This window comes from Phyllobates terribilis, unplaced genomic scaffold (genome assembly GCF_046119375.1).
Source record: "Phyllobates terribilis strain yellow unplaced genomic scaffold, ASM4611937v1 Scaffold_8__6_contigs__length_399053987, whole genome shotgun sequence".
NCBI classification, from domain to species: domain Eukaryota; kingdom Metazoa; phylum Chordata; class Amphibia; order Anura; family Dendrobatidae; genus Phyllobates; species Phyllobates terribilis.
In genome coordinates this window covers 387593257-387617300 of record NW_027362768.1, presented here as the reverse complement: position 1 = coordinate 387617300, position 24044 = coordinate 387593257, and the positions used below count along the sequence as shown (strand labels likewise).

Genomic DNA, 24044 nt, shown 5'->3' with positions numbered 1-24044 from the left:
GGGGATGGGTGAGGATACAGTAGGTGAGGGTAGAGCTGGTCGTACAGCTGTATGGTGGAGCGAGGACCCTGCCCGCGAGGGCTCACAGTCTACAGGGGATGGGTGAGGATACAGTAGGTGAGGGTAGAGCTGGTCGTGCAGCGGTATGGTGGAGCGAGGGTTACTGCAGGTTGTAGGCTTCTTGGAAGAGGTGGGTCTTCAGGTTTCTTTTGAAGGTTTCCACGGTCGGCGAGAGTCTGATGTGTTGGGGTAGAGAGTTCCAGAGTAGGGGGGAACCACGGGAGAAATCTTGTATGTGATTGTGGGAGGAGGAGATAAGAGGGGAGTAGAGGAGGAGATCTTGTGAGGATCGGAGGTTGCGTGCAGGTAAGTACCGGGAGACTAGGTCACAGATGTATCGGGAGACAGGTTGTGGATGGCTTTGTATGCCAGGGTTAGGGTTTTGAACTGGAGTCTCTGAGCAATGGGGAGCCAGGGAAGGGATTGACAGAGAGGAGAGGCCGGGGAATAGCGGGGGGACAGGTGGATTAGTCGGGCAGCAGAGTTTAGGATAGATTGGAGGGGTGCGAGAGTGTTAGAGGGGAGGCCACAGAGCAGGAGGTTGCAGTAGTCGAGGCGGGAGATGATGAGGGCGTGCACTGGTTTTTGCAGATTCGTGGTTGAGGAATGTGCGGATCCAGGAGATATTTTTGAGTTGGAGTCGGCAGGAAGTGGAAAGGGTTTGGATATGTGGTGAAGGAGAGATCAGAGTCCAGGGTTACCCCGAGGCAGCGAGCTTGTGGGACTGGGGAGAGTGGGCAGCCATTGACGTTGATGGATAGGTCAGATGGGGGGATATGAATGAGAGGGTGGAAAGATGATGAACTCTGTTTTATCCATGTTGAGTTTTAGAAATCTGGCAGAGAAGAAGGATGAGATGGCGGTCAGACATTGTGGAATTTTGGTTAGTAGGGGGGAGATATAGGGTCCAGAGAGGTAGATCTGTGTGTCATCAGCATAGAGGTGATACTGAAAGCCGTGAGACTCTATGAGCTGTCCCAGGCCGAAGATGTAGATGGAGAAGAGCAGGGGTCCTAGAACTGAACCTTGGGGGACACCGACAGATAGGGGGCGAGATGAGGAGGTAGTGTGTGAGTGGGAGACACTGAATGTCCGGTCTGTTAGGTATGAGGAGATCCAGGATAGGGCCAAGTCCGTGATGCCGAGAGATGAGAGAGTCTGGAGTAAGAGGGAATGGTCCACTGTGTCAAAGGCAGATGACAGGTCCAGGAGGAGGAGGAGGGAGTAGTGTCGCTTGGATTTGGTGGTTAGTAGGTCGGTGGTGACTTTAGTCAGGGCAGTTTCAGTAGAATGGTGCGGTCGGAAGCCAGATTGTAGGTGGTCGAAGAGGGAACAGGAGGAGAGGTGGGAGGACAGTTCAGAATGGACGTGTTGTTCCTGTAGTTTTGAGGCATAGGGGAGAAGTGATATGGGGCGATAGCTAGTCAGAGAGGATGGGTCGAGGGAGGGCTTTTTGAGGATGGGTGTGATTGCGGCATGTTTGAAACATGAGGGGAAGACACCGGTTGTTAGTGACAGATTGAAGAGGTGGGTTAGGGTTGGGATGAAGACTGTGGTGAGGTTAGTGATGAGGTGGGATGGGATTGGGTCAAGTTCGCAGGTGGTGAGGTGTGATTTGGAGAGTAAAGAGGAGACTTGACCTTCTGTAATGGTGGAGAAGTGGGGTTTGGAGGAGGAGGGTTGAGTAGATATGAGGAGGGGTTGTGTGGACTTTAGGCAAAAGCTTTGTCTGATGGTGTCAATCTTCTGTTTGAAGAAGGAGGCAAAGTCGTCGGCTGAGATGAGAGAAGAGGGAGGAGGGGACGAAGGAGAGAGTTGAAAGTGTTAAATAGCTGTTTAGGGTTGTGAGATAAGGAGGATATGAGAGATGAGAAGTAGGTTTGTTTTGCTGTAGTGAGTGCGGCCTTGAAATTAGTGAGGGATTGTTTGAATGCGATGAAGTGCTCGATGGAGTGAGACCTTTTCCATCTTCGCTCCGCAACCCTGGAGGCCGGTCGCAGTTCTTTAGTCAGGCTGGTGTGCCAGGGTCGTCTGTTGATTGTGCAAGCTTTGGTATGTGTGAGAGGGGCGACCGAATCGAGAACTGAAGCTATTGTGGTGCTATATAATGCGGCAGCAGCATCTGCATTGTGTAAGGAACTAATGTCTGTAAGAGGGAGGAGGGATTCAGAGAGTGAGTGTAGGTCAAGGTGTTTGAGGTTTCTGCGAGCGTGTGTAAGTTTGTGGAGTGGGGATTGTTGCCCTGGAGAGGAGAGAGAAGAGAATGTGAGGAGGTTGTGGTCAGAGAGAGGGAGAGGTGAGTTAGAGAGGTTATATAGGGAACAGAGGCGGGTGAAGATGAGGTCCAGCGTGTGGCCATCTTTGTGGGTGGGTGTGGAAGACCATTGAGTCCGAAGGAGGAAGTGAGAGATAGGAACTTAGAGACAGACGAGTGGGAAGTGTTAATGGGGATGTTGAAGTCACCCATTATGATAGTGGGGAGGTCAGTGGAGAGTAAGTGAAGCAGCCAGGTGGTGAAGTGGTCTAAGAAGGTGGTGGCTGGACCTGGGGTCGGTAAACGACGGCCAGTTGGAGGGGGAATAGATGCGCACACAGTGCACCTCAAAAGAGGGGAGAGTAACGGAGGGTGGCAGTGGGATTTGGGTGAAAGCGCAGTGTTCTGATAGGAGAAAACCTACGCCTCCGCCATGTTTGCCGTTGGGGCGGGGTGTGTGGGAAAGGTGGAATCCGCCATATGAAAGTTCAGCTGGAGAGGCCGTGTCAGAGGGGGTGAGCCAGGGTTCAGTGATGGTGAGGAAGGAAAGTTTGTTTGTAATGAAAAGATCATGGATGTAGGAAAGGTTGTTGCAGACGGAGCGAGCGTTCCATAGAGCTCCTGTTAGTATAGCTGAGGAGGTGGGTATTAGTTGGATGGGTATGAGGTTAGAAGGGTTGCGACAGTTTGTGGAAGGTCGTGGATAGGAGGTGGAGGTGACTGTGGGGATATGGCGAGGAGGACCAGGATTTGGAGAGATATCTCCAGCATTGAGGAGGAGCAGAGAAAGTGTTAGCAGGTGGGAGCAGGAGAGGGCATGGGGTGGCTGTCTGTGTTTGGAGATCCAGGATTGAATGTTGAGGAATAATTCGGAGGATGAGGTAAGGTGAATGGGGAGGATGGAGGGAGAGATGAAGAGTTTATTACTAGGTGTAGGGATTTGGGGGGTTAATAGAAAGTGGAGGATTATAGAGGAAAAAGTGAGAGCTAACAGAAACATAGTTATAAGAGAGTAAGTGGTTAAAGTGATGGTTACCTGACTCCTGCCCTGACTAACTGCCTCTGAACATGTATCTCTGTATGCGGGGAGCTCCCCCTAGTGGTGGCTGCAGACAGAATCTCATCATGTATCGCTGTATACAGGAAGCTCCCCCTAGTGGTGGCTGCAGACAGGATCTTATCATGTATCTCTGTATACAGGGAGCTCCCCCTAGTGGTGGCTGCAGACTGAATCTTATCATGTATCTCTGTATACAGGGAGCCCCCCCTAGTGGTGGCTGCAGACTGAATCTTATCATGTATCTCTGTATACAGGGAGCTCCCCCTAGTGGTGACTGCAGATAGCAGATTATTTTTTTTATGTGAGTGATTTGAATTTTTGTCTAAAACAATAATCTCTGGCTATCATATAGATATTGAGTGTTACAGGTCTGGGTGGTGGAACCTCTGTGCTTCGATGCAAGGAGGGACCAAAGGGGCGTAACTAAGTCCCTACTCGGCCTGACCAAGGTCGCATGGAGGCTCAGTCGACTCCGTGAACCAAGGAGGGACCGAGCAGAGGGACCAGGTGCCACTCTGGACCAGTCCTTGTATGAGAGCAGGTGACTCCCACAGGTCAGATGGCAGGAACTGACCGGTACAGCGGATAAGCACGGCAGGAAGGCTGACGGGTGGTCCAGGTAGTCAGGCAGGCTTATTCGGCTGATAGCCAGACAGGTGCTCCGGGTAGGCAGGCTGGCAGGCAACAGGCAGGTGCTTCCGGGTAAGCAGGCGGGCAGAGCCCATAGACAGACTGGCGGGCTGGACTGAAGGTCAGATTGGCGGACAGGACTGACTAGCAGAGGACCTATTGCCCTATTTCGTGTGCGCCTTTGTCCCTCTCCTGGGCTCCGTGCAGGGTGTCGCTCTCGGGTCGTCCCTGATCACCTTTCATTATCACGTATCAGTGCACAGCGCCGTGGCATCTTCCTGTATTTCTCTCTGATGACATCACAGCTCGATGATTATACACAGCTGGGGATTATGGGAGATATTGGATTCATTGACGATTTACAGACAGAAGTTGTGTTTCTGAGGGGACGAGCGCGGACACAGCATGGGGGACGTTATAACAAAATAATGCTACAAACTGTCGAAAATTCAATTTCTAATTAATTAATTGTTATGGGTGCGGGCAGGTGTAAGTGTGATGTCAGTGCATGTGATGTGGCACCGTATATAGAGGAGTGGACATGTGGCATGCATCCTGCAATCTATTGGGAGTCACATGGGGGCGCTAGAGATGGAGGTGCTCCAGAAAACGCTGGCCGGTCAGGATTCTCTGGGCATCAGCATCAATCGCTCCATTGTTGTATCTGTGCGGAGGAGAAGTGAGCAAAAACAGATCACTGACAGCAAGCAGCGGACACGGCAATGGCGGCTCAGACACCCCCGATTCATTGTTTCCTTTGCACCCGTCTCTCGCCCTGTTTTCTGCATTTTGCGCCTCTCGTTTGCAGTCAGTTCATCATTTGTGCCAATTCGACGTGTTTTCGCTCATGGGGTCTTCTCGCGTTGGGACGCAGTTTTGCAATTTCAGATCTTGTTGTCAGATTCATCAATTGCAACTTTTTAAAAAGTTTCAAAGTTTGGTGCAACTCCACTCCCGGTGATTTTATGAGTGCAGAAGATTTTGGCGCAATGTTGGTGACATTTTGAAAATCTTTTTGTGCTAAAAAGTTGCAAGAACAAATCAAAACAGGAAAAAGTCCATTTTTTACCTGACGACAAATTCATGAATCGCGTGCGCCATTTTGAAGAATTGATGCCAAGAACAGCAAGTAACACAAGACAAAAGAGTAAAGTGACTTAAAAGCCCACAAACGATGAATCGGGACAAAGTTGATGTGGCCGCGTTCACACTGAGGGAAACGCTCCAGGTTTGGGGATCCCTTGGTTTCCTCCAGCGCCCGGTTTGCAGGTTTCCTTCGTCCTCACAGCGGGGGCTGCATTTTCTTTTTTTCACCAGGTTTTTGTAATCTCAGAAAACTCCTCACATGAACAGTGGATTTCCCACAGAATCGAAGTGGAAGTTTTCCAATAAGTTTTTTCAGAAAGTTTCTGCTCCAAAAAATTCCTGAAAAAGTCTGTGTGAACATATTCTTAGAAAGTGGCAGGAGATTTCATTCGGCTGCTCTGTAATGAAGTCACCCAGGGGCCGCTAATTGCTGCAGGTTGGGCTCCCGGACCCCCGAGAGTCATCTGTCATATTGGGCTCATTCACATAAATGCAAAGCAATGTGACAGATGTTGAGCTGGCCGAGCGGAGCCCCCTCTATATTGACAGGAGGGTGGTCTGCAGGAGCAGTTACAGGCTCAGCATCCATTATGCTGGAAGCTGCAGGTAGCCAGGAAGGAGTTAAGCAGCTTGTCACACCCCGGGGGTCCGTCAGTAAATTCACGGTAAGGGAGACATGGGGGTTTCACATCTGGAAGACGTTTGTGCCGCTGCTGTATCAGGGCCTCCTCCTCCTCCTCCTCTAGCACCATGTAACGGGGTGCAGCCGATTCCTGGAATGGGGGGTGTGGGTGTAGAGATCGGCCCACCCCGAGGACCCTGCCCCCCACAGAGGTGGGCCGCACAGTCATATGAGGGGCTACTATACAGCGAGGATCCAGAGGTACACGTCTATGTACAGCAGCTCTGCTTGCCATCAGTGAATCTAGAGCGCCTGATCACACAGCTGAGGGTTTGTTACAATGGAGCGGCTTGTCTCTTCGGTCCGGGACTCTATGTGCACCGACACACGGTAACGATCCAGCACTACCAGCTTTGGGGATAAATGATTTACTCTCGGGGGGTCGGCGCCCCTTTACGCTGATCATCCCTGTAACACGACGAGGCACCTGATAGTAAAATACTTTATTGTTTTGTTTGTCGGATGTAGCAGAGCCGCGCGGAGCTGCAGCGTCTGGATGACCAGCTCCAGATGAGGGGTTCACACGACGGCAGGAGACCCCCGATGACTTCGCAGCCACAGAACAGACTTCAGAAAATGCAAAACATCCAACGGTATAAAAATGGAGGAAGGCACTGGCGTGAGCGCAGGCACTGCGGATCCCTGACTGGTGGCGGCCCCCCCAGTCAGGCGGGATGAGACCCTTATTGCACGGTCGTAGCCCCTGCGCCCGTGTGGAGGCACAGAGATAATTGTTGGGTCCTGGAGGTAGGAATACATAGCGCCATCCCATGGCAGACTCAAGAGTTCAGCTCAAATAAATAAAGATTCCCGGCCCCCGCGGTCCGGAGTAGTGCGTTCTCAGAGCAGCAGGAGGAGTAAGGCCAGCAGTGACACCAGCAGCGTGTGGCCCCCGAGGGGCCCGGGGGCTCCCGCCTGGTTATTTGTGCTTCTCTGGGTCCCACAGCTGTCACCGTACCAGTCCACGTAACACTGGCAGCGGAAGTGAGCGCTCAGGTAGCGCTTGTCGTCCTCAGAGAGCCGCCCCTCCGCCCGCACCGGGGCCGACGCGTTGCTGCTGTTCCAGTCCTGCACGATGCGGAAGCTGGCGGCGCTGAGGTGCAGGAACCCCGAGGTGTCATTGTCCTGCCGCAGGCAACGGCCGCTCCCGCTGCACAGAAAATGGCTGCAAAGCTCCGCGGCCGTCGTCACATTCACGAGGTATTCACCAAAGCTCTGCTCCAGGTACGACTTCACCGCCAGGCACGAGTCCTGCAGAAAGCAGAGAACATGAGGAAGAGGAGGAGGCGACCGCCGAGAGGGAGAGAGAGGGGGGGGGGGGGGAGAGGAGGAGGCGACCGCCGAGAGAGAGAGGAGGGGGGGGGGGGGGAAGAGGAGGAGGCGACCGCCGAGAGGGAGAGAGAGGGGGGGGGGGGGGGAGAGGAGGAGGCGACCGCCGAGAGAGAGAGGAGGGGGGGGGGGGGGAAGAGGAGGAGGCGACCGCCGAGAGAGAGAGAGAGGAGGGGGGGGGGGGGGGAAGAGGAGGAGGCGACCGCCGGGAGAGAGGGGGAGACACGGAAGGAGGAGGCCGAGAGAGGGGCGGAAGGAGGCCGAGAGAGGGGCGGGGCGGAAGAGGCCGAGAGAGGGGCGGGGCGGAAGGAGGAGGAGGCCGAGAGAGGGGCGGGGCGGAAGGAGGAGGAGGCCGAGAGAGGGGCGGGGCGGAAGGAGGAGGAGGCCGAGAGAGGGGCGGGGCGCAAAGAGGAGGAGGCCGAGAGAGAGGGGGGTGGCGGGCAAAGAGGAGGAGAAGGAGGCCGAGAGAGGGGTGGCGGGCAAAGAGGAGGAGAAGGAGGCCGAGAGAGGGGTGGCGGGCAAAGAGGAGGAGAAGGAGGCCGAGAGAGGGGTGGCGGGCAAAGAGGAGGAGAAGGAGGCCGAGAGAGGGGTGGCGGGCAAAGAGGAGGAGAAGGAGGCCGAGAGAGGGGTGGCGGGCAAAGAGGAGGAGAAGGAGGCCGAGAGAGGGGTGGCGGGCAAAGAGGAGGAGAAGGAGGCCGAGAGAGGGGTGGCGGGCAAAGAGGAGGAGAAGGAGGCCGAGAGAGGGGTGGCGGGCAAAGAGGAGGAGAAGGAGGCCGAGAGAGGGGTGGCGGGCAAAGAGGAGAGATTTCTGGTATTTGTAGTTCAATGGCAGCTGGAGGACGGGTCACACGCTTCCAATATTGAGGAGGACGTTACATCGCACACACTGGAGCCGTACCGTGACCGCTCTGGATCAGGCACTTACAGCGTTCTTGGCGTATTCGGCATCTCCCCAGAAGATGACCCCGGCGGCCCCCTGAGCAGCGCTCTCCCCGATGGTGGAGATCAGATCGACCTGTAGGAAGCAGAGAAAATAATTAGAACGAGTGCAGGATGCGCAGACGCCATGACAGCGCCCGCAGGGAAATCGCCCAAAGCGTCACTGCCATTCTGGTATTCTACTCATGAACCAGGAGGCCCAGGATGAGCAGAGGAATTAGCTCTGTACAATACATGATTTCTTGGGGCTCCAGGTTTTCGGGAGCTCTGTTTCATGGTGGGGTTTGGTCTCTGGGAACAGGTGGGATACGATTAATGGGGGCTACTGGAAGAACGTTCTGCCTTGTAACAAGTTGTGCAGTAATAAGCGGCTGCAGCGCGGCATGCACGGGGTTAAACCTCCGGATTCTTCTGTGCCGGTCCTGCATTCGGTTCATTCCTTCCCAGATTCCATGTTGGGGTTGGGGGGCAGCGAATTCCTTTCCTAGCCGTGGCTGGATCACCCACCCAGCACAGACGTACGCCCGCCACGGACACCCCCAACAGCAGGGGGCGGTCTGCTGCATGTGATTCAGGGTGTGTGTGTGTGCGGGGGGGGGGGGGGTCCTACCTCACGTGTGACACCCCCCCTCCCTGCAGGACGCGACGCTCGGGGGGGGGGTCCTGCCTCACGTGTGACCCCCTTCCTTAGAGGACGCGATGCTTGAGGGGGGGTCCTGCCTCACGTGTGACCCCCCCCATAGAGGACGCGATGCTTAGGGGGGGTCCTGCCTCACGTGTGACCCCCCCCCCCAGAGGACACGATGCTTTGGGGGGTCCTGCCTCACGTGTGACCCCCCCCTAGAGGACGCGATGCTTGGGGGGGGGGGGGGGGGGTCCTGCCTCACGTGTGACCCCCTAGAGGACGCGACGCTCGGAGGAGGGGGTCCTGCCTCACGTGTGACCCCCTTCGCGACACTCGGAGGGGGGCTCCTGCCTCACGTGTGACACCCCCCCTCCCTGCAGGACGCGACGCTCGGGGGGGGGGGGGGGTGTGTCCTGCCTCACGTGTGACCCCCCCCCCCCTAGAGGACGCGATGCTTGGGGGGGGGGTCCTGCCTCACGTGTGACCCCCCCCCTAGAGGAAGCGATGCTTGAGGGGGGGTCCTGCCTCACGTGTGACCCCCCCCCCCTAGAGGAAGCGATGCTTGAGGGGGGGTCCTGCCTCACGTGTGACCCCCCCCCCCCTAGAGGACACGATGCTTTGGGGGGTCCTGCCTCACGTGTGACCCCTCCCCTAGAGGACGCGATGCTTGGGGGGGGGGGGGGTCCTGCCTCACGTGTGACCCCCTAGAGGACGCGACGCTCGGAGGAGGGGGGGGGTCCTGCCTCACGTGTGACCCCTTCGCGACACTCGGAGGGGGGGTCCTGCCTCACGTGTGACACCCCCCCCCCTCCCTGCAGGACGCGACGCTCGGGGGGGGGGGGGGGGTGTGTCCTGCCTCACGTGTGACCCCCCCCCCTAGAGGACGCGATGCTTGGGGGGGGGGGTCCTGCCTCACGTGTGACCCCCCCCCCCCCCTAGAGGAAGCGATGGTTGAGGGGGGGTCCTGCCTCACGTGTGACCCCCCCCATAGAGGACGCAATGCTTGGGGGGGTCCTGCCTCACATGTGACCCCCCCCATAGAGGACGCAATGCTTGGGGGGGGTCCTGCCTCACGTGTGACCCCCCCCCCCCAGAGGACGCGATGCTTGGGGGGGGGGGGGGGTCCTGCCTCACGTGTGACCCCCCCCTAGAGGACGCGATGCTTGGGGGGGGGGGGGGGGGGTCCTGCCTCACGCGTGCCCCCTATGCGTAACTTGGGAGAGGGGTCCTGCCTCACGCGTGACCTCCTACGTGTAACCCTAGGGGGTCCTGCCTCATGCGTGACCCCTACGCAACACTTGGGGTGGGGGTCCTGCTTCACGTTTGACCCCTACACGACACTCGGGTGGGTGGAGTGTCCTGCCACACGCGTAACTTGGGAGGGGGGGGGGGTCCTGCCTCATGCGTGACCCCCCCCCCTGGAGGGAGTGATGTTTGGGGGGGGTCCGGCCTCACGTGTGACCCCTCACGCGACACTCGGGGGTCCGGCCTCACGTGTGACCCCTACAGGATGCGACGCTCGGGAAAGGGGGGGGGTCCTGCCTCACGTGTGACCCCCTACGCGTAACTTGGGAGGGGGGGGGGGGTCCTGCCTCACGCGTGACCCCAACTCCTCTAGACGAAGTGATGTTTGGGGGGGGTCCGGCCTCACGAGTGACCCCTAGAGGATGCGACGCTCGGGGGGGGGGTCCTGCCTCACGTGTGACCCCCTACGCGACACTTGGGGTGGAGGTCCTGCCTTAGGTGTGACCCATACCCAACACCGGGGGGCAGGGGGGGGGGGGGTTGTCTAGCCTCACGTGTGACCCCCTACAGGAAGAGACGCTCAGAGGTCCTGCCTCACGTGTGACCTCCTACGCAACACTCAGGGGTCCTGCCTTGGACAACCCATCCCTAGGCATTCAGCGGCATTTCTCCATCTGATGCCACCATTACCAGGATCAGGTAACGTTCGATTTGTGGATTTTGTGCTGAAATGTTTCGCAATGTGTGAATGGGGGCGACGCTACTTCAGGGGGATCAGATGCAAAATGGAGCCAGATCTGATCGGATCTAAACCGGCAATGTCGACTAAACAGAGGGAACGGCAAATTTCTGGTCACACACAAAGCGAAATCTTAGTGAGCAATGCATTATGGGAACTGACATTGGGGAGGAGCTAAACCTTGAACGTGGCCGGAGAACAAGGGGTCGGCCATGTTGCTTACTCCAGCCGATCCGCTCTGGCCTCGTCCGGCCGTCAGGTCATGTGACCGGTGGCCATGTTGCAGGGAGGGCTCACCTGTGACAGGGTGTCCATCTTCTTCATGTAGGTGGTCTCGAGTAGACGTAGACGGGCAGGGCGTAGTCCTTGTGGTGCTTGTTTGCGATCCTCATGGCTTCCTTCACCCGGTAGTGCACGAAGAGGCGTCCCTGCGCGGTGGAGGCCAGCGACAGGTTCAGGTAGACGGAGGGGAAGAGCGCGGTGCTGGCCTCCCACAGCCAGGACAGCTGGTCGTTGCGGGCGATCTCCACGTCCGGGCACCTCCCGGTGTAGGTCTCCCAGTTTTGCAGGTAGTTGTGGTTGTAACAGTCGGGGAACAGGTAGAAGCCCCAGTGCTGCCGGGGCCGGACGCTCCGCGCGCGCCGCAGCGTCTGCTCCATGAAGCTGCGGGCGGCCAACTCAAACTCGTACTGCGCTTGCTTCATCACGTTTTCTGCCGGCCACGTGGGGTGATGGGCGGCCACTAATTTCCGCGAAAAGTGCCTGTATATATCCTTGGGGCTCCAGTTTCTCAGCCAGATGGGACGCCATTCCTCCCAGTCGATGACGGCCAGACCTTCCTCGTCTACAGTTTTATTAATATATTTCTTTAACCCTTCCTGCATCGCGCTCAGGTGTGTGCTGAGGCTGGCGTTCTGGGGGAGGCCGCCATAGTAGGAGACGTTCGTGTTCTCCTCAATATAGGGGTAGTACCCGAGCCGCTCCTTGTAGAAGATGGTGAGCTTCTGGTCCACGAAGCCCTCGTTAGGAGAAGCATTGAAGTCAAAGACGCGCAAATCAAAAGGCACGTTGTGACGCGGCGGACATTCCTGCGTCGGGGCGTTCCAGCCCACCACAAATGGCCGCTGACTGTAAATGGGGCTCGTAGTCGGCTTCTCCATAGCCGGGGACGAGAGGCCATGATGGAAGAAGAGGAGAAGGCACCAGAGGAGGCACACGGAGGAGGGAAGCATGGTGACCACCGAGGAGACCCCTGAGGAGGAGAGAAAAAGCCATCAGTTACCAGAAGATCGTCCTCAACCCATAACCACAAATAATAATCAACGGCGGGCAAAAGGGAGGCAGAGATAACGGAGCCACGGCCTCACCACCGACAAGTGCTGCGCTCCCCCCAGTCAGACGCTGGGACAGACAGAGGTCGGCCAAGCCCCCCAACAGCCCAAACAGAGGCTGGAAGTGTAACCCCCCCACACCCACACCCACACACAGAGGCCGGCCGAGTAACCCCCCCCCCCCCCCACAGTACAATCAGAGGCCGGCCGAGTAACACCCCCCCACAGCACAAACAGAGGCCGGCCGAGTAACACCCCCCCCCCACAGCACAAACAGAGGCCGGCCGAGTATCCCCCCCCCCACAGTACAAACAGAGGCCGGCCGAGTAACAACCCCCCCCCCCCACAGCACAAACAGAGGCCGGCCGAGTAACACCCCCCCCCCCCCACAGCACAAACCGAGGCCGGCCGAGTATCCCCCCCACAGTACAAACAGAGGCCGGCCGAGTAACACCCCCCCCCCCCCCCACAGCACAAACAGAGGCCGGCCGAGTAACACCCCCCCCCCCACAGCACAAACAGAGGCCGGCCGAGTATCCCCCCCCCCCCCCACAGTACAAACAGAGGCCGGCCGAGTAACACCCCCCCCCCCCCACAGCACAAACAGAGGCCGGCCGAGTAACACCCCCCCCCCCCACAGCACAAACAGAGGCCGGCCGAGTAACACCCCCCCCCCCCACCACCACAAACAGAGGCCGGCCGAGTAACACCCCCCCCCCCCCACAGCACAAACAGAGGCCGGCCGAGTAACACCCCCCCCCCCCACAGCACAAACAGAGGTCGGCCGAGTAACCTCCCGCCCCCCCCACAGCACAAACAGAGGTCGGCCGAGTAGCACACACCCCCCCCAGCACAAACAGAGGTCGGCCGAGTAGCACCCCCCCCCCCAGCACAAACAGAGGTCAGCCGAGTAGCACCCCCCCCCCCAGCACAAACAAAGGCCGGCCGAGTAACATCCCCCCCCCCCAGCACAAACAGAGGTCAGCCGAGTAGCACCCCCCCCCCCAGCACAAACAGAGGTCAGCCGAGTAGCACCCCCCCAGCACAAACAGAGGTCAGCCGAGTAGCACCCCCCCCAGCACAAACAGAGGTCAGCCGAGTAGCATCCCCCCCCCCAACAGCCCAAACAGAGGCCGGCCGAGTAACCCCCTTCCGCCCAGCACAAACAGAGGCCGGCCGAGTAACCCCCCCCCCCCCCCCACAGCACAGACAGAGGCTGGCCGAGTAACACCCCCCCCCCCCCCCCCCACAGCACAGACAGAGGCCGGCCGAGTAACACCCCCCCTCCCCCCCCCCACAGCACAGACAGAGGCCGGCCGAGTAACCCCCCCCCCCCCCCACAGTACAAACAGAGGCCGGCCGAGTAACACCCCCCCCCCCCCACAGTACAAACAGAGGCCGGCCGAGTAAACCCCCCCCACAGTACAAACAGAGGCCGGCTGAGTAACACCCCCCCCCCCACAGCACAGACAGAGGCCGGCCGAGTAACACCCCCCCCCCCACAGTACAAACAGAGGCCGGCCGAGTAACACCCCCCCCCCCCCCACAGTACAAACAGAGGCCGGCCGAGTAACACCCCCCCCCCACAGCACAGACAGAGGCCGGCCGAGTAACCCCCTCCCAACAGCCCAGACAGAGGCTGGCCGGGCCCCCCCAAAGCCCAGACAGAGGCCAGCCGAGCCCAGGGCCATCGTCTGACTTGTCGTAGCGTCAGGCGAGATTCTGGAAGCCATGTTAAGACGGACGAGGCGCGGTGACATAACGACCCCACAGCCTCGGGGGGCAGCAAGCATCAGGGCGAGGATCCTGGCCGTGGCCTCTGCCATCTCTGGGGGTCAAGTTCACTTTTATCCTAGAATTCGATGCGGTGTTCCTGGAAGCCATAGCACCCGACACGAGGGTCTGCACTCGCCCCGTCCATGTGCTGACATCACTTCACCCCATGAACAGCAGCCCCGACCTCCTCACTCAGCTGAGGGCTTGTTACACTGTATCAGTGCAGGTGAATGTATTCTGGAGTCCACAGAGGATTCTCCATCAGCAAACAGAGATCATATAAAAAGCACGGTACGCAACGTCGCTGCGCACCAACCGCACCGCCTGCGAGACAGGACAGACGCCAGGACCTCACCTGACATTTCTGTACAGCGCCGCACCCACAGTGACTGCTACACCTGACTGTCCCGAACCGGACGAGACTGCGTCAGAGCACGATCCACCCGAGGAAATCACCAGATATTTATAGTAACACAGACAAAGGGGATCCCACCCTGCAGAAGGAGCCTACAAACATCACATGGCTGTCTAAAGAGTGCTAGCTCATATGGCCGGAGCCCAAATCATCAACGCTCAGTGATCACAGATCGGTGCTGCCTCCATTCACTCCTATGGGAGCAGCTGCACGACACCGACCCTAGAGGAGCAGGGGCAGGACCTGGGACAGCCAGCAGGTGGAGCCCCCCGGACCCTGCACATCTACACAACAGCGCAGGAGTAATAGATTGTAGTCTCCTGTCCTACAGTCACCTCCCTCAGTAATGGCTGATAACAGGGAGTAATAGATTGTAGTCTCCTGTCCTACAGTCACCTCCCTCAGTAATGGCTGATAACAGGGAGTAATAGATTGTAGTCTCCTGTCCTACAGTCACCTCCCTCAGTAATGGCTGATAACAGGGAGTAATAGATTGTAGGTCTTTTTTATTTATAGAAGAAGAACATTACAGGACACAAAACAGAAGAACAAAACGACAAAAACCCGACACAAATCACAGAAATAGAAGATCCGACCTACAGAGAAAGAACAAAATCCCCCCGGGAATATATACATATACAAGAAATAACTATTATAAAACCTATAAAACCGCCGGCCCAGCTTCATTCATACTACTATATACAATCCCACACAACGCTCACACCGTCCTATATACACATAAAACACCGTCCTATATACAAGATTATATACAATAAAACACTAAACCTAATATACCGTATATACAACCGGACACTAACACTAACCTACTGGTCCCACTGCCTGACCTTAGTCACCCCCTTACCGCACCTCATTCACACCACAGAAAACCAAAAATAACAAGATATACAATAGTGACATGGACAATTTTAAACTTTTTTTTTTTTTTTTTTTTTTTTTAAATTTTGTAATTTTTAATATATATATAAAACACAGCCCTACACTAACTATCCCGCCACCCCTGATCCAGCTCTGGCCACAAAGTTCAGGATTACTCCGAGCTAGGATCAGGCCCCAGAGTTTTTCCCCAGGCGGGGCCTGGACCAGGCCAGATCAGTCCTCTTATCACCGCTGATGAAGAACCCCCCCCAAAATCCCCCACCCAACCTAACTAAAACCCCCTATTATACATTATATACAATATATACAGAACACAACCTACACACTCACCATCCAAGGCTCAAGTTCGATGTCGGCAAACCTTCTATTCAGGAGACAGAAATACAAAACAAAAATCTAGGGTGGAAAGACATCAGCCCACCACCAGGATATAGGAGTACTACCGGACTAAGGCACCCTGAAGGAAAAGCCCCTCCAGAGACAGGCCGCCCTCCGGGCACCCAGTCCTTCATACTCCAGAGAACGTACCTTCACCAGGTCACCTAGGATGTTCCTACAGACTTCATCTACATGGAGGATTTTACTCTGCGTCGAGACTAAAACTCGTGCGTTCCACGTGAAATACCTGACCACTGCGCTGACTATGAATAAAGTGTCTCGGTCCCTTCTCCCAAGGTCTCCGAACGCTCCATAGGCCCACCCGGCGTAGGACAGAGTAGCCAGCCGCGGCCAACCAATGGAAGCCCCCACCCTGTTGTACACCTCTGTATTAAAGGGACAATGAAGCAGGAAGTGCTCCATGCTTTCCAGCACGTTAGCACAAGCCTCACGGGGGCAATTCCTGTCCTCGGAGCTCCTGTACTTCAAATTGTCCCTCACATACAGCTTACCATGGAAGCAGCGCCAAGTCAAGTCCCAGTACTTCTTGGGGATCCTGCTAGAATTTAACAAACTCAACCCAACCTCCAGATCCCGACTTGGGCAGTCTTTGAGGACCAATGGACTCTGAAAATGAGAAAGCAAGACCCTCATATCGAGGAGTTTCCTCGGGAGGGACCTCACCTCCCACATTCCCAGACCCCACCGGCGGATCATTTTCAGAACCGGGGTAACGTAAGCCGGGAGATGCCCGTGTGGTGTGCGAAGATCCTTCACTCTTCCCCCTGTCTCCCATTCCTGGAAGAAAGGCTGAAACCATCCCTTGCAGGAGAATACCCACGGAGGAGCCCTCTCTTTCCAGAGGTTTGCCACGTTCACTTTCAAGAAGGTGTTCACTAGGAACACCACGGGGTTCACCATATTCAAACCCCCTAGTCTCCTCGTGCGGTAAGTGACCTCCCGCTTGACTAGGTTCAGTCTGTTCCCCCATAACATCTGGAAGAACAGACTGTAGACCCGTGTCCAGAGAGGCTCTGGCAAGACACAGACGCTGCCCAGGTAGATTAGCAAGGGGAGCAGGAAAGCTTTGCACAGGCCAACCCTTTCCCTCAGGGTCAAAGACCAACCCCTCCATTGGTCCACTCTTTGGGCGACACCTTTGATTCTGCCTTCCCAGTTTTTCGTGGGGTAATCACCCTGGCCGAATTCGATGTCCAGGACTTTGGCATGTTCTTGGGGTTCGGGGAGGGTGTCCGGAAGATCAAAAGCGGGATCTCCGCCTCCCAGCCAGAGACTCTCACACTTATCCTGGTTGACCTTGGACCCGGATGCCTCCGAGTAGCGCTCCACTTCTGACATCACCGCCGCTGCCTCCTCTTGCGAAGAAACAAAGACGGTGACATCGTCCGCGTAGGCCACCACCCTCAGGATAGCCTCCCGCGCCGCCCCACCCATCCGCACCCCCGCCAACGGTCCACAATCGATCCTTCTGAGGAAGGGATCGATCGCAAAAGCGTAAAGCAAAGGGCTAAGAGGACAGCCCTGACGGACACCGGACCCTACCCCGAAAGGTCGTCCAATCCACCCATTCACCAGAGGGAAAGTCTCAGCCCCTGCATACAAGGTCTTAAGCCAGTCCACAAACCCTCCAGGCAGACCATACCTCAAAAGAGTGGACCAGAGGTACTCGTGGTTAACCCGATCAAAGGCTTTTGCCTGATCCAGGGTCAGCAAGAACCCCTTCCAAAGGCCCGCCCTGCCTTGCTCCACGGCCTCTCGGACACCAAGAACAGCACTAAAAGTGCTACGGCCAGGAACGCAACAGTGCTGAACCTCCGAAAGGAGCCGGGGTGCAAACTTCACCAGCCTGTTGAAAAGTATCTTAGCCAAAATCTTCCTGTCCACATTGAGAAGTGCTATGGGACGCCAGTTCTCAATGCGTGACGGATCCTTACCCTTTGACAAAATGATCAAAGCTGACCTCCTTAACACTAGAACTACTGATGGAGTCATTTTTGACTCCTTTCGTTTTTTATTTCTCTTCTGTGACTACATTTTTCAGAATTCCGGCTTGAAACTCGGTGACTTTTCCTCAAATATGATGTGAAAAAAGATTTTGTGAGAATAAATAATTTTGGTGAAAAATTTGCGCGTTTTTTTCAAAATTTACCAAGAACTACTGAAGGGAGTCATTTTGACTCCCTACTATATTTTGAGGTCCTTTTGTCACTAAATGTTGCTATAAAGTTTTGTGCATAATTTTTTCACTCTGTCTTATTTACCCTGATGTTCATATAGATGTAGTTCAATTTACATGTCAACTTTTCACATTTTCCTTGTGTTTTACCTGCTTGTATTACTGTGTAATGCTGAACAAAATAGCTTGCTTACTCTAGGCTCTTATCTTATGCTAATGAAGGGTGGTGTTTTTCTAAGGTCCTAGCAGGAGACAGTATTCTGGATAGTAACTTCAGGTATGAAACTCCGCTCTGTACCTGAGCGGGCAGGTACGGGCCGGATTGTGGTGAGAATATCCGGTCGGATATTCCGCCGCTAATCCAGCCAGTGTGCACGGACCCTTACAAAACAAAAATTCTAAATATTCATCAACTTTTTTACAGATATTCCAAGCACATCAACTGGGGATCGGGCTCATGCAGTTATGTTGCCACGTGACCATCCTCCTGGTCGTGGACAGAAAAAAATCAGCAAAACATCCCAGAAATGAAAGAACAACAGATAACGATGGCGGCGAAGGTAATGCAACAATAAACACCAGAGAAGGCGAATCTGAAGGAATACTAGTTTCAGCGGATGGTATTCAATGGAAACCTGTTGAAATTGGAGAACACTTGCCTGGTAGGCGTGACAGCCAAAATATTCTTCGAGAAGCACCTGGCCCTACAGGATACGCCAGAAGAAATATCATTATCGATAGTCCTTTGAGCGCATGGCGTTTATTTTTTGATTCATATATATTGACACATATAAAGAACTGTACGCTTGCAGAAGCATGCAGGAACAATAATTTACAGTTTACTCTATCTGATGAGGAGCTAGATGCATTCATTGCGATATTCTATGCTCGTGGAATATCTGGCACGAACCGTCACTCGATTAGCAGTATTTGGTGTAATGACTGGGGAATACCGTTTTGCAAAGCGACAATGTCTAGGGACCGCTTTGTTGAAATTATGAGGTTTCTCAGATTTGATGAGAAATCTACTCGATCGGAGAGACTGCAAACGGACAAGTTTGCTCTATTTTCTACTGTGTGGGACAGGTTTATTGAAAATTGTATTGCGTGTTACAAACCTGGCCCATACATAACGGTGGATGAGCAACTTTTCCCAAGCAAAACTAGGTGTCCATTCACGCAGTACATGCCTTCCAAACCAGATAAATATGGCCACAAATATTGGCTAGCTGTTGATAAGAGGAGCAAATATCTGGCAAATGGCTTCCCTTATCTAGGCAAAGATGACACACGCCGTGCTGAGGACCGTTTAGCTGACCATGTGGGAATGAAGTTATTGGACCCGTTTTTGAAAAAAGGTCGCAATGTTACAACCGATAATTATTTTACTTCAGTAAAATTAGCTAAACAGCTAAAAAGCAAAGGAACAACCATCGTGGGAACACTGAACAAGATAAGGCGAGAAGTGCCTAAAGAAATAAAATCCATGAAAGAGGAATTGTACAACACTAAAGTGTTTAGAAATGAAGACAATTTTACACTTACAGTATATCAAGGAAAGCCCAACAAAAATGTTGTCATTTTGAGTTCCGTCCATCCAGATGTTGTTGTTGCGTCTGATTCCGCTAAAAAAACTCCAGAAACGGTAAAGTTTTACAATGAAACAAAATATGGAGTAGATGTAGTGGATCAGATGGCACGAAAATATACCACACGAACATGCACAAGGAGATGGCCTGTTCATGCATTTGAAAATGCCTTAGACTTTGCGGGTATAAATGCATGGATAATATTCAAGGAGATTACCCACCAAAAAATGTCACGCAAGGCATTTTTGCAAACGCTTGTGAGAGAGTTGAGTGGTCCTTATGTCACAGATAGGGAAAAGGGTTCCACGTCCCAAGTTTCTACATGCTCAGAAGTGATGGTTCAAACAAAATTTTGCCAGATCAAAGAAAAGTGCAAGAAAAATAGATCTGTCGGAAATTGTAAGACTTGTGGTAAGTCTTTGTGTGGGCAATGTAGTGCCATAAATCAAAGGCAATGCCTAAAATGCGAAACACCAAATGTTTAGAAGGTGAATTCTGCGCCATATTTTCATTTTTATGCTCCTCCACCTACATTTTCTCTGCTTTTTGTTCTTCAGTTGTTGTTTATATGTGTGCACTTGAATAAAAAAAAAATGTTTGAAAAACGTCTATTATAATTATTGTTATTTTCTGTAGAAAAATAAGAAAAGCAGAAAAAAAAACAATCAAAAGCATTACTGTTGGATCTCACAATAATAATACATTACAAAAAATATAATTATTAATAAATAACCACAAATGAAACTCTAAAAATAAACGAAAACAAGCAAGGAGTCAAAATGACTCCTTTCAGTAGTTCTAGGCGGGGTCACGAGTCCAGTAGTCCTAGTGTTAATGATCTCGGCAGAGTGCCCGAGGAGAGACACTCGTTAAACACCTGAGTCAAGAGGGGGACCAAAGAGTCCCTAAAGGTCCTAAAGAACTCGGATGTTAAGCCATCCGGACCTGGCGACTTTTTGGGCCTAAGCCCATCGATCGCCAGTCTCACTTCCTCTTCTTTGATCGCTTCTGCCTAACCGCCCAGCGAGAGGTCAGCCCCTGGCTCAGGAACAGATTCAGCCAGGAAAACCGACATCCCGTCACGATCCAGCTCCCTCCTTCCCAAGAGGTGCGAGTAGTAGGAACTGACGACCTCCAAGATCCCTGATCTGGACCTTCTCAGGGACCCCGTACTGTCCACCAGCCCCGTCACTATCTTACTATTCACTGACATCTTACAGTTTCTGTAAGGGTCGGGCGAGCGGTACTTCCCGTAGTCCCTCTCGAAAACCAAAGATGCGTGCCTATCGTACTGACACCTCTTCAGCAAGGACTTCACTCTGGAGATCTCCTCGCGGCTACCTCCAGTCGAGACAAGATGCTCGAGTTTCCTCCTCAGGCTCTGATACAGGCGATCCCTGTTCAGGCTTCTGAGGTTCGAGAGCTGCCGGAAGAATCCCGCCACCCGATGTTTGAACATCTCCCACCACTCTGACTTAGTGTTACTTAGGCCCAGCAATGGTAACTGGCTCTGAAGGAATTCCTCAAAAGACCGTCTTACAGCTTCTTCCTCAAGGAGTGACGAATTCAGCTTCCAATAACCTCTTCCCATCCGAGGAGTCTCTGTAACTTTCAGAGAAAACATAATCAAACAGTGATCGGAGAACTCCACCTCCACAACCAACAACGATGAAGAGACGGCCTCCTCCTTCAAATAAAACCTGTCTAGCCTAGACCTGCACTGACTACCTCTAAAAAAGGTGAATCCCGTGTCGCCCGGGTTGTGCCGGATGTGGACATCCACCAGGCGAGCCTCACTCACTATCCTGTTTAACGCGACGCAGTCATAAGCCAGCTGGTCTCCGGAACCTCCTCTATCACAGGATCTCGTGACGTTGTTGAAATCCCCTCCGAAGACCACCTGCCGACTCGAAAATAAAAAAAGGTTTGATCTTCAGGAAGAGACATTTGCGGTCCCACTTGGACTGGGGACCGTAGAGGTTAATGAGCCGAAGCTCTTGTCCCCCCATGGAGACATCTAGGATCAAGCATCTCCCCATTTCTAATTCGATCACTCGTCTGCATTCAACCGCTGCGGTCTTAAAAAGGACCGCCACCCCGCTATACGGCTCGGCCGCAAGAGACCAGTAGGAGGGTCCATACCTCCACTCCCGCCTTGCTTTATGCAAGGTTGATATATCGGTCAACCTGGTCTCCTGCAAAAACAAAATGTCGGCGTCAAGTTGGCCGAGAAAATGAAAGGCCGTGTACCTTGCCGCATCTGACTTTATGCTGCAAACGTTAATAGTTGCCAGCGTCAACGGGGTGGGTGACGCCATCATGATTGATTGAATTAGATAGCCTTTTTCTTCCCACCACTGACAGTCCCAACCTCTTCCTCCGATAACGACGGGTTTTTAGTGCGCTTAAGACAAACAGACTCGTCCATTCTCTCCTTACATACATTCTTGCCCTTGTCTGGTGGTCCTGGGTTAGTCGTCCCCCCAGAGGGCTTTGTATTTGCCCCCCGAGAGGAAGACCCAGCCATCTCCTGAGCCCCAACCACCTTGTCCGCAAACTCCGGCCCCGGGTCCCCACTTCCCCCCTCCAGAGGGAGGTCCTGGAGAGCCCCGAACCGGTTGGAGAGATCCACCAGAGGGGGGGCGGCTGAACCCTCCAATGGCGCCTGGATCACGGCCAGAGAGTCAGAGGGGTCGCACTCCAAAGAGGCAGCTCGAGACCTGGTCCCCCTCCTACCTCTGGCCGTTTTCCTGTTACCCTTTTTCTTTTTCTGTGACCACTCCCCCTCTCCCTCATCTAGACTGTCACCAGAAGAGGGTTCCTGGGAAGACGTGGCGTCCTCTCGCTCTTCCCTTTCAAGTCTCTTGACCTCCTCACTCAATTCGCTGTCTTTAGGATCCTCAGCTGCAAGTGAAGTACCTGGGTCAGAGTTTAGGGACATTACTCCCTGCCCCCTGTCCCCACGGCGCTGCTCCTGCCGCCTGATGGTGGATGGCGGCAGCTTGCTCCTCACCGGATCCCTGCCTCCCCCGCCTCTGCTGGTCCCTTCACCGGCAAGATTAGTCCCGGCTTTCGCCTGTCCCGCACTCGCCACTTTCAGGACCGCATTGGCGAAGGAACGCGGACAGCGACTGAACGGGTGACCGAGGTCACCACACAAGTTACACCTAATCCTGCGACAGGCAGCAGCAAGATGACCGAGGTCCCCACACAGTGCGCATTTCTGGGTGGTACACTGCGCACTGAAGTGTGTGGGGCTACCGCACCTGTGACAGACCTTAGGCTGCCCCCGGTAGAAAATCAAGATCAAGATCCTATCCCTCCCCAAAAAGGTTGAGGAGGGGATATGGGTAACAGTGTTTCCCGAAACCTTCAATTTCACCATGAAGGTCCAGGCCCCTGACCAGATACCATGGTCATCCAGATTCTTTTCGGGAATATTGGTGACCTCTCCGTATCGACTCACCCAGGTGGTAATGTCCATACAGGAAAGTGACTCGTTACTAGTCAAAACGGTCACTTTCCTGACTGAATCTTGACGGGTTATTGCCAGGGGAAAGAGACCATGCCATTCGGGGCGACTCCGAGCCAGCTCATGGCGAGACCAGAAAAGCTCAAGGCCCTCCGGTCTCACGAAGCTGACATCGAAGTAGGAGGTCCCGTAGGGATGGATCAAGGCAAAGATGTCATATACCGCAAAGCCCATCCCCAGCAGGAGCTCAACCACCTTCGATCTATCAGGACAGGCATCCTTGCTTACCCACTGGAGACGGACCACGTTCCTACGGTTACTCCTCTGTCCCGTTGTCGGCAGAGACCAGACAGTCTCTGCCCCTCTATCTCGGAAGGCTGAAAGACCATGTCTCTCTATCCAGAAAGACAGATCAACCTCCCTCCCCTCTACAGTGATGGAGCTCTCCCCTCTCCTCAGGGCATCCAGGAGCTGCTGTTGCAAGTCACCATCCCCAGGGCCACCAGAAGAGGGCGCACTACTACCCCCTGCACTGACAGCTCCTGAATAGCTTTGGGCTGAAGCCCCAGCCAATGCTGGGGGGGCAGCGGGACCATCGCCTACTTCCCCCCCACCAACACCAATGCTGCTCCCACCATTCACTTCACTACTACTGCCACCATTCACAGGACCACCACTCCCATCATTCACTCCACTACTTCTCCCACCATTTGCTACACCATTACTCCCACCATTTGCTACACCACCACTACCCCCACCATTTGCTGCATCATCATTCACTGCACCACTACCCCCACCATTTGCTGCATCATCATTCACTGCACCACTACTTCCACCATTCCTACTACTCTCACCATCTGCTCCACCATTACTCCCACCCTCTGCTCCACCATTACTCCCATCATTCACTGCACCACTACTTCCATTCCCTTTACTTGTCACCCCATTACCTCGGCTGTTCTCTGCACCTTCCACAGTCACCTCCATTCCTTCCTCCCTTGTGTCTGCTGTCTCTGCACTCACACCTGCTGGGCCGGGGGAGGGGGGCACTCCCAGAGACTCCTTTCCCTGCAGCACCACACCCGTTTTCTTTTGGTTGCTGCTGGCTTTCTGCAGGTCGTCTCCTGGAGCGCCCCGCCCCCCTACTGCAGCATTTTGTTCCTTGTGCTGGGCAGACTGTTTGTTGGGCACCGCTGCCCACCCTGCACCCACAGATTTTGGGGCCTTACTGTCCTTTTTGGGCGCTGGGGCACACTGCCTCCCTGTCGCAGCAGTGCGCCCAGTATTCTTGGCGGATGTTTTTTTCACATCCCTCCCTTTGCCGGCGTCCTATTATTCTC

The 24044-nt window shown here is 54.5% G+C and overlaps 1 protein-coding gene across 1 annotated transcript; it reads right to left on the bottom strand.

The window, feature by feature from the left end:
- Positions 1–6200: 6200 nt before the first annotated feature.
- Positions 6201–23744, bottom strand: HYAL2 (hyaluronidase 2). Its single transcript, XM_073645159.1, is given in 5 exon segments — positions 6201–7023; positions 8027–8116; positions 10947–10978; positions 10981–11901; positions 23655–23744. Coding segments are annotated over 5 exon segments (1491 nt in total). The 5' UTR covers positions 23692–23744; the 3' UTR covers positions 6201–6612.
- Between the last annotated feature and the right edge of the window lie 300 nt (positions 23745–24044).